The following is a 16,097-nucleotide window of genomic DNA, read 5'->3' as shown; positions in this document are numbered from 1 at the left end:
AATACCTTCGTATCCTTTTTTTAATTTTATAAAAAGACGTGAATCTGCATCATTTTATAAAAAGGAACAAATATTTCAGTGCTCAATTCATCTTATTTCATATTCGCTTCACCGGAGACACGTCAACTTCTAGAAATTGTAATACTATTTTATGAATTGTAAAACATTTTATTTTTCTGACAATGTTGCATCCAGTGTCCTTTATTGCATCAAACACGATTTTACATAGTTCGCAAGACAACGTTGGTGGTTGTCTGTTCAGATTTTTATGAATTCCTAGACCGTGTATGGTTTCCCGCATCGTGCCAATAGCGGTCGACCGTGATCTAAATCTAAAAGCGTGCCATAAGATTAGATTCTGTAGTGCGGCAACAAAGTTTACGGCGCGTGCCTTTGGTCGCGTGCCGTTGTCGCCTTAGCGCTGATTCAATCTGCAGCACGAACGCTTACGTGAGGTGTGCCTCTTCACACGTGATTGTTTCGCGCTGGATCCACTCGGAGATCGCATCTGGTTGATGTGTGTCGTGGCCGGACCGGTCGAGACCTCGGCGAATCTTACCATGCCATTTAATGTTAACAGGTTTTATTTTACTTCGCCTAATATGTACGCGTTCTAGTTTTGGAATTTACTTATTCAGTAAAGTTACATTTTTTTTTTACTTTTATGGATATTTTTTCAAGAGATTTTATATAGAATCTGTAACTTGTCTTTCCTCTTTTGGCAAAACAGTTATGCTATCTCTATTTTTCATTTACAAATTCATAATCTTGAAGCCTCGTTGACGCATGAAGACGAAACTTTCAGTTAATGTATTAAATACGCTATTGCTTTGTTGCTTAAAAATATTTACGACCGGTCAAAATCCAAGCTGAAATAAAGGCGTAATCGGACGTAATTTATACTTAGAAATATTGAGATATCACCATCTAAGAAATACGGAGAACGATTTCGTATAATCTGCAAATCAACCTGTGGGCTGACAGGCAAGGTTCAGTACTTCCAGTATAAAGAGTGAATAATAGGAGATAAATAAAGTCGTCGTAATAAGAGAAAAAATAGAGTCGAAGTTCGTATCGAGTCGTGAATTCGTAGGTAAAAGTGTATAATTTGAAGTACGGGCCTCGCCTGATTCTAATTGAGTTCACCACCAATCAGCATCTTGATCTTTCCGTTAGGACAAAAGGCACAAATATTTCTTAAAGTTCCTGGAAACGAATAGTTTATTTCTTAATCTTTCGATTAGAACACAGAAGAATGTTAAGCAATTTTATTTTTTTGATTTTGATGAATATAAAAATATCATTTTAATTTAATTTATCTTAATTTTAAAGGTTTTAATTTATTTTAATTATTTAATTTCAATTACAAATACACATGCATGTTATGTTTTTGTAATTCACTATTTTGTCTGACTTGAATCCTGATGGTTGTTTAGCAATAGTAAATATAGTAAAGAAATGGTAAAGGAATTTTGAGCAATAAATACACCATGAATGTTTAATAATTTATTACTGTATAATGACAAATTAGTTGATTGAAACAAATGAATTACATTTTTTAACATCATCATCATTTAAAGTCAGTAAGGCACTAGTATCATGTAAAAATACTTTATTAGGTCTAAGCCGAAAACGACTTATTTTAGTTTTAATTTAATATATTCCATAAATATAATTTGATTTCAAATAGAAATAAGTAAAAAAGAAATTATCCTAGATTGAATAAATTACGATGTTGGGACGGCCGTCAATCCATCACTTGTTGACTTAGGTCGCACGTTCGGTTATCTACTTAAAAGGTACTGAAATTTTACTTTCAACTTAATCCTACTGTATATTAAAATCAGGCTTATGCTAGTTTATAATATGGTACAATACGTCCTCGGACTTCATCGAAGATGACCGAGCGTAAAGTGAACGAATGAGCGACGTGATCTTGATAACGACTCACGGCTGCGTCCCATCTGCAACTCCGGAGATGGGGACAAGCAGGCGACCTCGTACAGAAATTTCAATCAAATGACATACTACATGTTGAGTCTTACATCCATCCACATTCGCGCACGCCCATATGGTCGTCCCCGTCTCCGTGCCGCGCCAACCGCAACTCCTGCTCGTACGAAACACGTGATGCGGGGGCGCTCAGATACTACCATTTAAACCGCTATCTTTGTCTTATGCTACAAAAAAGGCAACAAACATTATCACCTTTCAGAGCTAGGACTCGACGGGGGCTCTTACACTAATATATTATAACTATTATTGCGGACGCAGCTCACGTCGACACACCTTAGCTATTCAAAAGTGCCTCTGATGTGCACGAGAAAAGCTGGGGTCATAGACTTTGCAAAGTGCCGATGGCGCGTTAGGTCCGGGAAGAAGTTCAGCTGCCTTAGCCGCGGCGCGGCGTCGTTGCCAGCTGCAAGTCCATGCGGCGAGTACAACCAATTGAGCTGCTAAGAACGCAGCCGCTGCTAGCATGGCTCCCGCTGCATTAACGCAGGTAACGTCGGTCTCTCTTACATATACTGAATCTTCAGTAGTGTTCTTGGCACGTTGCTTATCGAAACCAAATTTGTCGGTGACTTGAATATTTTGGACGAGAAGCATTTTTTCTTGTGGAGAAGCCGGGGTGGAACGCCTCTTCCTGCGACCGTACGACATGACCGATCGGAGTTCATTGGGTCCACCGTCGCACTGGACTGGCTCGCAAGTTGGCATGCAAGGTGTTACCAGTGCACGGAATTGCACAACCTCCGATGAGGGGAACTTGAACGCGTCGAAGTGAGATAACAGCATCTGAAAATAAAATATGAATTTGATTACACCATTTGAAAGGGGAAAAATATCACACGACGATTTGTATATTCCATTTACAACTTAAAGTAAGTACCTTCCCGCTTGGTGCAGACTTGAACAAGGGTCCCATAATGAAGTGATCCGTAGGGCAACCGTCGCTGTCGATGAGAGTAATTTCGCTTGAGTCGACGCCGTCCATAGCAACCAGTTCCCGGACAAAAATTTCGAAAGGAGAGTTCTGGTCCATGATTTCGAAACGAAGGGCCTGAAATAAAATTGTTTTAGTCTAATTGTTGTTTGTTGATATTAAAACGTGATTGCGATTTTCTGTATGATAAATGTTGCATACCAAGGGATCTCCAACTTCAGCAGAAGCAATTGTATCGTCTCCGTTCCTGTCGGTAATTCTCATAGCAACGTTAGGTGAATCGACAATAACTTCTTCAGACAGACCAGTGTGAATATCGCCGTGGATTCCAAGGTCGACTTCATTTGCAACGGTTTTGTTAGTCAAGTCGTATTGACATGTGACAGCCAGACCAAGATCGGAAGATGTGACGATAGTATCGTGATGTTGAATAACGACATCATTTAAATATCTGCAGAAGAGATTTTGAGTTAAGCGAATTCAATTTAATTAATTATTTTATAAGAATATTGGTTTTTACCTTCCAAGTCCGTTTTGCTTGACGTTGCATTCGATGTTATCGTATCCCATATGTAATTCAAACTCGAGGCTTTGCTTGACATCAACAACGCAGGAGTTCGGGCTACCTTTAGCATAGATTTTACCGTCGAAAAGTTTCGATGTCTGAATACGAGCTACCATGTCGCCTGCACGACAGTCAATGGAGACATTGTAGCACGAGGACAATTCATACGTGGCGGCTTCAGGGACTTCTAAGTAAGGATCCTGTTATTAAATAATTTTAAATTAAATTAGTAAATTTATATTCAATCGTAATTTTAAAAAGTGAAAATATTTAAAAATACCTGAATATCGGCAAGAGTAGCACGCGAATGATGAGAAAGACGGCATACATGGTCACCGGTGTCTCCATGGTCGTATGAATGACAACGGAAAGGCGAGTTTAAACATAATTCTCGGCACTCTTCAATAGTTTGCACATCTTGATATACAGAGTCCACAGTTTTCAATATGCGTCCTCCCATCTTCTTAAACTCACACAATTTGGTTGGTTCCTCCACGCAATTGTTTTCCAAATAGTCAGTGTCTGAAAGAATTTTTTCATTGTTACACAGCAATTCCTTCGAATTTAAACGTTTCAATATTCATTGATAATGACTTATTTACCTTCGTTAGGTTGGAAAGAATTAGTGCCAGCCAAAGTAATTCGATCCATGTTAGATAAAACACATTCTCCGGTTTTGTTATTGTAGTTTGCCGATCTTGAAAAGAAAATGATTTGGTTACTTTAGATATTAGTGACTAACTTTGCTTATTCTCTGTTAAAATATTGGATATTAAAATAAATCTCTAACTTCTCGTATTCTCATTTAACGACTTCACATTCTTTAATATTAACTGCAATGCAAGTTATCCCACTGTATTTCTTGTCTGAGACATTAAATGCTTTTACTTTTAGTTATGTTTCCCTTTTTAGTTCTACAAAACTGCTCGTCGCTATTACCGGGAGACGTTTATTTTAAGTGGTTTTCAGCTTTATAGTCGAGAGCGTCTTGCTTATTCTTTAGTCCTTTACAAATAACACTTTAGTCGCCATATTTTACTTAAACATCGACTTCAGTCGTTGTAAATTTTGATTTTTATTTACTCGACATATTAGTAAATCTGATTTTGATGAAAAGTAGATTAGATTTTCGTTAAATAATTTAAAGGCTGGAAGATCTATGCCTGTGTAATTATTATTTAGTCATTAACAATAAACAAGGCAGTAATTTCTTGATTGACTGTTATTTAAAAAAAAATAGTAGTATTTATGTTAATATTGAATTACAATAAATTTAAATTGTTATTTATGTGTACACGAATTCATGATGTTGCGGAGCTGTGAATTTGTGATTTAGTAGTTATTGTTTTGTGAAAGTAGGAAGTGATAGGGCATAGCGCTCCCACACCGTGCCGCATATCGTTCGCCACGTCGGGGAATATTTGCCAAATGTCGTGACTGTGGAAGATCGCGATGCGCCGCCCGGGGTGCGCTTGGGCGTTCGCCAGCCTCAATGGAGATACGACGATTTGCACCAACGGTACGCGTGCCGAACGGCCCTCCCTAAGTATTACCCTATTACTAACACAGTTTAAACGAGCAAACAAGATCGTTCTATCTTAAAAGCTTATCTTTCTGTAGTTAGGCTATCCATTCCATCTATTTTATTACATTTACGCTGGCTAGAGATACTTTTAATTGAAATTGAACTTCTTATATATCCTATTCAAAACGTAAGTATAGTTGATTTTTTCTTTTAACACTAAAAATGTCGCGAATGCTATGCTTCAAATTTACAATGAAACGTAAGTTGTCATATTGTGTTAATTTCAGTGTCTTTGCAGAGTAACATAGTATATGTTATACGTAATATCCAGATATGAAAAATGCAAACTGAAGTGTATTATATAAGGAATTTATATAAGGAATATTACTTACAAAACAGTACATCTGGAATTGTTTTTTCGTGATCATTGTTTAAAATTAATGCAGTTTTAATGAACATTATACACGTAAAATGCTTTTATATTTATCTTTAATGGTTGTGCGTTTTAAACGGAACGTCTAGCAGTTGCGTTAAAATATCTCCGGATCGCCAATTAGCTATTAGAATACTTACTCAATGCCGTTTTGTTTGCAAATGCATTCTCTCCACTATACGTCAAACGATTTGCGCCAATTAGCGGCAACTTAAAAGCGTTTTAACACTATGAATTACTTATTTTCAATGTTTCATATTACATTGGACAATGTTCGTAACTAAAATAGGAAGATACGGCATATCTCAAGTTTCCTTTAAGATAATTACCATCAAAATATTGTTGCTAAGATCCATAAATATATCGTTTGGCATCATGATTGACAAATGTGTAATTCTCTTTTTGTTTTATAACGTACCTGCATACAAATTCATTTTCACCAAGACATAGGTCCAAGCACATTTGCCTTGATCCAACTGTGTGCGTCCTTTTGCCTCTTCCTTTAAGATGATAGCCACGAACTCGGTCGAAACACCACGCGCGTTCACATGGTCGTACGCCCAGACAAGACTTTTGTGCGTAGATCGTGAAGACCGGGAATTGTGACTTCGTCAATGCTCCTGTTCAAATAAATATTAAATAATGAATAGGTTAAGTTTACACATATAATTTTAAATATGTATATTTTCTAACACTCGTAACCATCTTATTAAACGTCTTGTAACACTTTCAATTCAAAAGTTGCTGAATCATTAAGAAAAAGTGAAGCCAAAAATCAAAGCGGGTCGCACATTATTAACCATCATCACTCAGATTTTTTATAATGGCGTCAAGAATCGGGTCAAGGAATATACTTTATAATATCAATACTCATCGAGTATGTTTTTTATTATTTCATTCCAATGAAGCAAAGTCATGTCGGTATTTAAATAATTTTTTGACAAAAAAGTTTGTATTGTTTGGTAGCTGGTTTTTAAAGTTGTTGAAAGTTGCTCCTACCTTCAAGGGGAAGGACGAAAGAAGCTTTTATTTGTGATATAATTTTGAAGTGAGAATTTCGTGACCCACCTGGTAATTGGTCGGCATCTGAACTGAATAGTACGCATAGACCGGTTTCATAGTTGACGGCGCGACATGTATCGTTGGCCTGACATTGTTCCAAGCAATCTGTCAGCATGAGGGTCCCGGGGATATCATCGAGAATATGAGATGGTGCCGAAAACACATATCTAATAACAAAAAATAATATATTAAAAATCAAATCAATTTCCTTTTGAATGGTATTTGTAACCAAACTTGCTAATTACTGAAGTATTCCTATTTACCCGGTAACAAGCTCGAATCCAATCATTTCGGGATCACATTCTTCGAGCGAATTTGCAGGTGCCGACGGAGCGGAGATACCACTGGGTGCTGAGGGTGGAACACCGCCGGATGCGGTTTCCGGGGCAGTTGCCGGCTGTTGCGGCTCTTCTACTTCATCCGCTTCGTCAGGTGTGTCGGCTGAGTCAGCTGTTTCAGATGCTTCCGGTTTAGGTGGTGGAGGAGGAGGTGGTGCTTCCTGGTTCTTATATTCTTGAGGTGCATCAACCACAGCGGGTTCTGGTGATGCAGATTCTACAGCAAGGTTATCTTGAGGTGGGGCGTCTGCCGCTGACCTCAATGTTCCCTCAAATTTCTTTGCAGCATTGGCCGCACACACCACTATCAATAAACTAAATATAATCCTCATGGTGTTCTCTGGAATTGACCTTTTCTTCATCAACTGTAACAAGCAAAGGTAAAATTATTTTTAAAACAATTATAATTACTAAAAAAGTTGCTGAAAATTATTATAGAAGTAATAATTTTACGTATATCTGTCAATAAATAAATCGCATCCGTACCGTGCTTTCATTCACATCTATGTACTTAACATCTTGTAAAATTTCAAATAACGATATTAGAATTCAGATATTAACGCAGCATAATGATTGTAACATGGTCGTAAAAGCTTGATTTGAGTCAGTTTTTCTAATGCAATACTTTTATTCAATTCGTATATCCTATTAAAACTTCCTATCAACCAGTAATAAATTGTTTACATCAAATTATATTATTTTTTTATAAATCTAGAGAACAGTCACCTCATGAAATTGGTATTTGTGAAAAAGTCGTGTAGCGACATCGTATTAGTTCTTTAATATTTTTTATCGATCCAGACAAACAATATGCTTGAGGCCGGTAGCGAGCTGCATTACGATACGCTCACGTTCTGTATACAATGTCTATAACGGTGTCCATCTCATCACTCCGTCCACTTCGCGGTCAACGGTATTACTCTTAGCAATTTTATTTTAAAAATACACCTCGGCTACGCCTCACGCCGAATAAATTGTATATTGTTGTCGCTGAACGACATCTATCCAACACTTATTACGCCTTTTGTAATTTTACTTTATCATTATATTGTCACTCAAAAAGCTTATTTAATAAAGTTACTATACTGATCGAGTCAATCACGAATCGAAAATTGACTTCCGGGCGAAGATGAATAGCGGTGATGAAGTTGCCCTGATCGATTTCTGTCGGGGCGCCATCATCTTCTAGCCGATGCCATAAAGCGGACGTAAGCAATATGTGGATATAATATTTCTTGTTCAAAATATTAAAGCGGGCATCAATCATCCTATTATACAATTGTAAAACACCTAAATCGTGCGTAAGATCGATCATGATTGTGGCCCATTACAATATAATGAACCATTACAGTTTGATTCGATTTTTGCACGTTGCAATGCGATTTGATCTGTACGTCCATTAAGAAAATTGATTAACACATCTATTTCTTTTTTAATAGTTTCAAACATAATCTTGTGCGACTTTTATTTCTTCTTTCGAATTTTTGTATGTATAAGAATTCGCAATTTTTGCATAAACAACATTAAAATTTTTAGAGACAATTTAATAATAATGAAAAATTTCAGAAACATAAATTGAACAAATCATAAAAACTTCGAATTCAGCGTTTGAAAATACTACTTTTCCTTTAAAAACTTAATAATATAAAACCTATAAATAAATTTTTGAATCAAAGTATCTAATATTAATCTGTAAAATTATGGCCAAGTCGCACAATTGTGATATTAATCTGCCGGAACAAGCCCTGAACAAGCTGGCACACTACAATAATGTACAATGAAATTGGTCACGGATTAATATAGAACGTTTGACCTCTTATCAATTTGCAATAAAGTAAAAGTAACATAAGCTTTTATTAGATAAACAAAGAACTGAGTTGTTTGTACAATGAAATTTGTTTTACACCTTAAAAGCTTATTGTGTTGGACGATCTGGGTTAATCTCGATATTAATAGCCTTAGAATAACACGATGACCTGTATTGGAAGGTCGTGCGACAGCAACATGGCGCATTGCTTCCTTAAAGTAGGACGTGACTTTGCGCTATGGAAAGATGGCGATAGTCATACGAGATAAGACCAATATCGCTTCAGCGCTCATTAATGAACTCCACATTATTGCACGATTTATTCTATTTATTGCACGTTCCTTGCTTATTGTGTGTGAAATTTAACTAATACGTTATTATTTAAAGTTCCGTAGCTTTTATTTTATTCGTAACTTTAATATAGTCTATCGCCGATTAATTACATTTAAGAGGCATCGTTAATCCTAAATAATTGTACAAAAAGCAATTTTATAAATATAAGGAATTTGAAATGTAATTATTGCCACACTACGTGTGTATATAAAATATGTATATGTAATAAAGGTGTGCAATTTTACGCTAATACATTCATTTATTGGAAGTGTCTTGGTCGAATGTGCGGGCACGTTCAATTCGTTCAAGCCCCGATCAGATGGGGTCAGCGCATTCAATGAGCCGGATGCCTTTAACCTGCTGTTTAAGATTCCCTCTGTACCGGTATTTGTTGGCATACTATGGTGACGGCTTTGATTTCTTCTACCGATCGATCGAGACATTACAATACACATTGGTGTTTGACGGCTGTGAAAGTATATCGCTTTGTTGTTATGTTACAATGTATCAGGTTGGTACAACTTCTATTAACACAGACGTTATGATGGCAAATTTCTATTACTCATCCAACTCTCTTTTAATGTCTATTCGCAACGACGTGAAGCATACTAAAAACGATCCGTCTCACCATAAAATTATATCTGAAGTTTACCTATGAATAAACTGACACTGCCGTCAATACCGAAGAGAAATTTCTGAAAGCTTCATACGTTCGTCGGTAAACTATTAGGCGCGTTTGAATTGAAGCATTAATATCTACCGGAATTACGAGTGCACTTCACGTATTTACATTGAATGAAATAGTAATTTGTTGTGCCGCTTTCCAATGGTCCGCGGCGACTTCCGTATGGCTTGACATGACATGGGACTGCGCTCGATCGACTGCACGAGGCGGACGTTCACGATCAGGTGTCAATTCTGTTCATTGTACGGACTCTATATTTGAACTACAAAGATGCTATTGCTTACAATGATATATGGTAATTGTTACTTTACACTTTGTTATATATATTACCACTGCCTTAATTCTTATTGTTATTACTATGCCTAGAAACTGTAAGTTATAGTCCTTTTTCCTCTTTAATATCTTACTGTCACAAAAGATAACTTATTTAAAATACAAATATAAAGGTCAGAGTTTGCATACTTTAATAAGTAAATTCATTTGAATACTTTACACACTGGTTTTCCTAGTTGCGATTGCCGACGCCGACGGGGTCAGTGTGTTAGACTGCTGGCTTGACTCTGCGCGTCGGAGACTTACATTAATGAGAGAATTGCGATTTCTCTAGCCTCGTTCAAAACATTGCCAATTTTCTCTACCTCCTACGCCATGATCTGCATATTAATTGCGAACTGTTGAGAACAACAGAGTATAATTATTGGTAATTCTGTTCTTAAACGAAAGCATATTGTCCGCATGCAATCGAAAAGGAAAGCTTAAACATTTCCTTCAATTAATTAATTTCCCCTCTCTCAACACAAACGACGTCGTAATTCAAGTAAGCATTCCTATAGCTAATCTAGTTTGCCGTATTAAGGACAAGCTTTAGCCTGTAAACGAGTTGTTATCGAGTAACTTGATCTAATCGCGAAGGTCTTAATGGGTAATACAGATATACAACATTGTGCTGGCTTTTACTCTCCGTCACCGCAAGCGCCGCAGAACTGAGATAGGGCTGCAGCGCTTTAAAGAATCAAACCACTTTCCGCGGCGTGGCTCCGAGCTTGGCCCCGCATTCCGGCGGGCAGGTGGAATACTATCGCCTCGACTGTGATTTATTTATTTTAAATTGTTATTTTATTATCGAATATCTATTTTGTTGCTTTATTAATAAAGTTGCGGCTGCAGTAAATCTCGGACTAGGGATATTTAATACATTTATAGCAAGCATGTAAACATGGTGTTTTATCGGCATTTTGCAATGTCGAATTAACCGCACTATTTCTATGTTACAAGTAGGTGAAAATAACTAAAATCATGATAAATTACTTTTTTAGATACTACTGATGTAGCGTGAATCGTGCGATTTCGCATTACCAACGTGCAATCCCGACTAGTTTTCTCCGCGATTAAACATGAAACTGAATAAGGGACCATTGACTAAATGCTATAATTTACTTTTATTGTCGACGACTGGCCGCGGCGACTGAATGCGGTGATCGGAACTAGGTTTCAGGTGCGGACGCATCCGTTTCTCTCCCGGCTTTCTTTGAACTCGCTTCTTAACGACTTCTCGCGAGTAACTACCGCAATCCGGCACTAATGCGACTCTGAATTCAATTCAGATACGTATTCCTTATATTGTTTTACCGCGTCGTAATGATGGCGAGAGAAGTTCATTGCGGTCGACCCCTAGTGCAATGTATGCGACGAAGCAAATTATTTCTATTTCTGTTTACTACATACTTTGTGGTGTTGCTTATTACACTTATTCGCTTTCCCCTTTGATTGCTTAAAACCTTTATCGTCATTTGTTTTATGGCTTAAATATACTACAACAATCTGTGATATAAAGATGCTCTATTACAGTATGGTTTTGCATGTTGTCACATTAAACTATTTGAAAAAATCTCAATAGCGTTAGTATACAAAGTATTCTGAAATTTAATGTAATTTTAATATCACGAGTAATTACACTCGTAGTTACTCAATTGCGAGCACCTACTCGTATTTATTCGGTATCTTTTTTTAAATATGTACTGTTTTTTTTTTTCAATTAAAATAACGACTTATTGTTTCAAGCTTTAGTCAGTTTTAAGTTTTACTCAACGGTAGAACATAGATTTATTTTTAATAAAATTTTATCAATATATAATTATTTCATAAAACGTATTCGCGGCATATTATAAATTTGCCTCGTGTTAACACGTTTTTGTAAGTAGAGAGCACTGATGCCGCTTCTCATAGAAGTTTACCTACATTACGTGTAATTTTCGTTTCGTTTTACGACGATGAACTCAAAACGCTCTCTTAACTCCGCATTGTTATATCAAAAGCACGCTGTTTGGCTAAAAACGTTTTCATGGAACATACTTAAGCGAATGTAATCGTTTGTTGATTATATTATCAAATGTAGTGTTGTAAAATAACTCGACTTAAAATTTACTTTGGTGATTTAAATAATTACTAATTTTTTTTCGATGTTACTAAATGGTGAGTTATTTTTTTTAATAACCATTAATTATTACTATCTTTAATTTGTATTTAATACTCAAATAACAAGCATACACTTACTACAGCTAACACTAACAATAAAATTTAACTACACAAGCGCTTTCAAACAAAATCGAATTTCATACATTTTACATAAATTCAGGTTAACCATGTCAAACATTTGAAAGTTATTTAGATTGGCGGTCATTAAGCTTCATATCCCACAGTGTTTCAATTAAGGAAAGGAAAATTGTAAAGTTATCAATATATGGTACTTTATTGCTACAATTACCCAACACACTAATATTTATAATGGACTAGAATTGCCATAAAAATGTATAACAAACCGTTCATATAATTAAATTCGTATTATCATGCTTTAAATTTTAAAATTTAATAAACAACAACTGTATTGGTATTGGACTTATTGAGATAGTAAATGCGCAATAGCCACTTACAAATGACTTTAAACTCTAAAGCAACCTAATTTCGTAGAACGTTTTCAAGCATAAACATTTAACTACTAAAGCAACGACGTCATAAAGCATCAGACGCGTGAGTCGATCAGGCATTTATTGCCCCTAATCGTTTTATATGGCATATCTCGTAAAATTACAGTGTCGCTGCCTGTCTGGCCGCCGCTGAACAGATTGATTCGAACGTTTCTGTTCTACTTTTGTCATACATGAATTATTTATCCCAGTTTGTTTAGCGTTTACGTCGGCATTCGCACGGCGAGCTGACGGCATTTAGACGCTGATTTATTTCTAAATAATTAACCGTTATCTCTGTCTACCTATTAGTTACTATTATTCAAAACAATAAATTTTTGATTGTCGTATGAATTTAATAAATCTATGTTAACACTTGTTTCTTCAATAAAGTTATCAATTATTTCCCCATTGTTTTTTTCTTTCATATATTTTGTCGAATTCCTATAAGGCAAATGACACGATCCGCTCGGCGGCGTCTACGGCCGTGCCATAACGGCATCATCAATCATCTGTAATTTGATTTCTATGCTCAATTATTGCGTCCGCGGAGGTCGAAGCTGCCATACACTTCACTTCCCCTACCCGTGTCCACTGTTCCGTTGATATATGTGGGTAATAGATAACGGAATTATCGGTTGATTGTTGCTAATAAACTTCAGCTTCGCAACCTTCGTGACCTACAAGTTTATGCGTCGTTTTATAGAAGACTTCCAATAGTTTATAATTGTTAAATTGTCAGGTAACATATATGAAGGATGGGAAATTTACGAGTATACGAAGTGCTGCACGTCAATAATTAATGTTTATTTCAATTACCGTTATGTGCACCCGATGACTGTCTGACATGACTAGAAATTTCTCAACATCCCAAATCATTTTGCCATGTAAACAATGTTGCCACTTTTGCAAATATTGTCTTCTGTCTTTAACATCACTTCACTTTTAATAACTTCAATTATAATTGCGTAAAGTATACTTGTAAATTTATTTTAAAAGCTTGTAATATTGACCGTCGACAAAGGGCATCGTGACAGGCGGTAGGCGCTAAACATTATAATAACAAGAGGCGCATGACAACAGCAGCGCATGCGCATCGGTCACGACCACTATCGCCTCGGGCACTACCTCGCTCAAACTCACAAGGTAGCAAGCTCTTTTAGACAACGATCTTTATAGCACCTCGTCAATCTAGGTAATGTCACTCGCTTATTTTCACATCCATCATGACGAGACAACGCCAAGTGCACTGCTTACAACTGCGAAAGGGGACGCTTGTTTTACTTAACCACGTAAAGGACGGCTAACGATGGGCTAACGACGTGCTACGGCCTTGTTAAATTCATATCACGGCGTAATTGTGAATCGTTAACGTAACTCATGTAGATTATTGAAGGTTCTGATCCTATTAAAGTCTGCAGTGGGCTCGTGCAACTAACTGTCCTACGAATTGGTGCAGTAACGGTAGCGGCGGCGGCGGGTTGCGCACGAGCTGCCGCTGACCGCGCTCGCGGCCCCCGGCGGCGGCCCCCGCACTAACCACTCCAATTGCCCAAATTCAAGCGGCTAATCCGAATTCGTCACCAGACTCCTCTTTTTGTGACGACACGCGTCCCCGATTGTCACGTTCAAATCGCCTGTTTTCAAGATTCGGTTACCGTTCCAGTTCATTCTAATTTTGACAGTCCGATCTCTGACTGAGATTCATTGATACGCGGTATTGTGGAATGCGTTTAACAGTGCTATTTACGGTTAATCAAATCTTAGTAATTTTTATTACACGCATAACAATTTGATATAGTTACCAAGTAATACATTAATTAAAAAATGCAGATTAGCATTGTCATATTCTGTAGAAGAATTTCTAAGTTAAAAGTCAGCAATAAATTTATTAAAATATTTCCAAGCAATCGTAAGGTAGGGAACTTACATTTGTGGGATTGGAAGAGTAGTACCTATAGCTGCTTGCAAGACTTGCCGCCTAAGTCATAAACTTAGCAAAACAATAGAACGTAAATCATGTTTTTATTAAGGCTCACCCGGATAGGTCAGATAGTTTAAATGCTTTCACAGAACTTGAAAATATTTTGTACTGTTCATATGCCATCAATTACGATTATTAAAATTTGATTTAAAATCTTAATTACTCGCCACAAAATATTTGTAATTTGTAAATCGATTTTATTAATGGAACAGAATGTAACATATCAATAACGAATCAAATTAACAACACTTAAAACATTTAAATTGTATTAAGATAAATTATATTATAAAATATTTAATTTATTTCTTCTAAAGCGGAAACGTGGGTATAAAATAGATTTTTAAACAATGTTATATTTCCTTGTACAGAATTGCGATACACCTATTCCGTACAAATGCCTAAAGCGACGTGCCGGAGCCGTACCGGATTGTTTGTCTTGCAATGTAGGATTGAATCAACGCTATCTGCTTACAGCAGCTTCTCAAAACCCACGCTCGTAAATAGAATCTTGTCGGACCGAGCTGGTAATACATCTATCGATATAAAATGAAATATGGCCAAATAAAACTAGCTCCGACTAGAAATGTGATCAGTGATAATGCCGCATAAATGACGAGACGTGGGCATTGCAATCTATTGCGCCAATATTACATTGCGCTTATTCAAATTCGTAAACAAGTGAAGTCTAACCATTGAGAAGATGTTTGTGTTCATATGTTATGTTACGTGTCAAATAATATAAATTGTAGTAATAGCCACTTAATGAATGTATAGGAAAATTTTATTTTATTTTTTATTATTTACGTAGCATTTTGATTTACAAGAAAAATTTCATTATAGTTTAGACGGATGGCTACCATACGTGGTCGAATGTTACAAATACAGAGCATACTATCCTTTAAATTATTAGTTCTCATATGGGAATGTCAACCGCAGGGAAATCAAAGGCAACGATAATGATAGGAACTTGCACCTGATAGATTCGATTTACAGGTTGGCTTCAATCTTCTTCGTCTCAGTTTCAGGAGCAAATTGCGTTGCGGCTTTACCGATTTCCATAGGAATCGAATTCGCGGTGTTACAACATTCTGAACTTATTAGAATATAATCTAAATCTAGTGGTGGTGATCATAGACATAGGCAGATTGAATTCCAACAGTACATCCGTCATCATTGCAACGTATAAAAAAAATTCTCTCACTTATGTTTCAAGGCAGTTAAATGTAGGAATAATTTTATGATTGTTGGTTTTTACATTACATGAATTAACAGTTTAATTTCTTATGTATTTATTCCGGTTTAAATTTATTCACAGTACATAAATCGTAAACTAGGCTAACTGTTATTACGACTACTTTACACCTTTTTGCCGTCACGCTAGCTGCTTTCAAATTGAAGTGTTGGCGAGTAATTGAAAAGCGCAGGCGATCAATTTACTGATCTTTTCGCTCCGTA

At 36.4% G+C, this 16,097-nt stretch overlaps 2 protein-coding genes across 4 annotated transcripts in view; one reads left to right on the top strand and one right to left on the bottom strand.

The window, feature by feature from the left end:
- The window catches only part of LOC106718699 (autophagy-related protein 16-1), a 123,529-nt gene that overhangs the window by 12,319 nt on the left and 95,113 nt on the right, over positions 1–16,097 (top strand). The gene's annotated exons all lie outside the window — the stretch shown is intronic.
- LOC106718690 lies at positions 1,587–7,232 on the bottom strand. The gene is made up of 9 exons (XM_014512849.2): positions 6,796–7,232; positions 6,539–6,699; positions 5,889–6,090; positions 4,115–4,209; positions 3,793–4,034; positions 3,468–3,712; positions 3,149–3,398; positions 2,894–3,064; positions 1,587–2,799 (listed from the first exon to the last, which is right to left on the bottom strand). Exons 1-9 carry the CDS (start codon positions 7,230–7,232, stop codon positions 2,299–2,301), a joined length of 2,304 nt encoding a protein of 767 aa, XP_014368335.2. The 3' UTR covers positions 1,587–2,298.

This window comes from Papilio machaon, chromosome 9, assembly GCF_912999745.1.
Source record: "Papilio machaon chromosome 9, ilPapMach1.1, whole genome shotgun sequence".
Classification (NCBI taxonomy): Eukaryota; Metazoa; Arthropoda; class Insecta; order Lepidoptera; family Papilionidae; genus Papilio; species Papilio machaon.
Note: the sequence above shows the minus strand (reverse complement) of the source record. Positions and strands in the feature narration are given on the sequence as shown.

What these genes read in the sequence shown, in the direction of transcription:
- LOC106718690 (XM_014512849.2), bottom strand. Translation starts at nt 7,232, where the DNA reads ATGAAGAAAAGGTCAATTCCAGAGAACACCATGAGGATTATATTTAGT. An exon ending in GGATTCGAGCTTGTTACCGG is followed by an intron (nt 6,700 to 6,795) that starts GTAAATAGGAAT and finishes TTTTGTTATTAG; the next exon opens with ATATGTGTTTTCGGCACCAT. An exon ending in CTACTCTTGCCGATATTCAG is followed by an intron (nt 3,713 to 3,792) that starts GTATTTTTAAAT and finishes ATTTAATAACAG; the next exon opens with GATCCTTACTTAGAAGTCCC.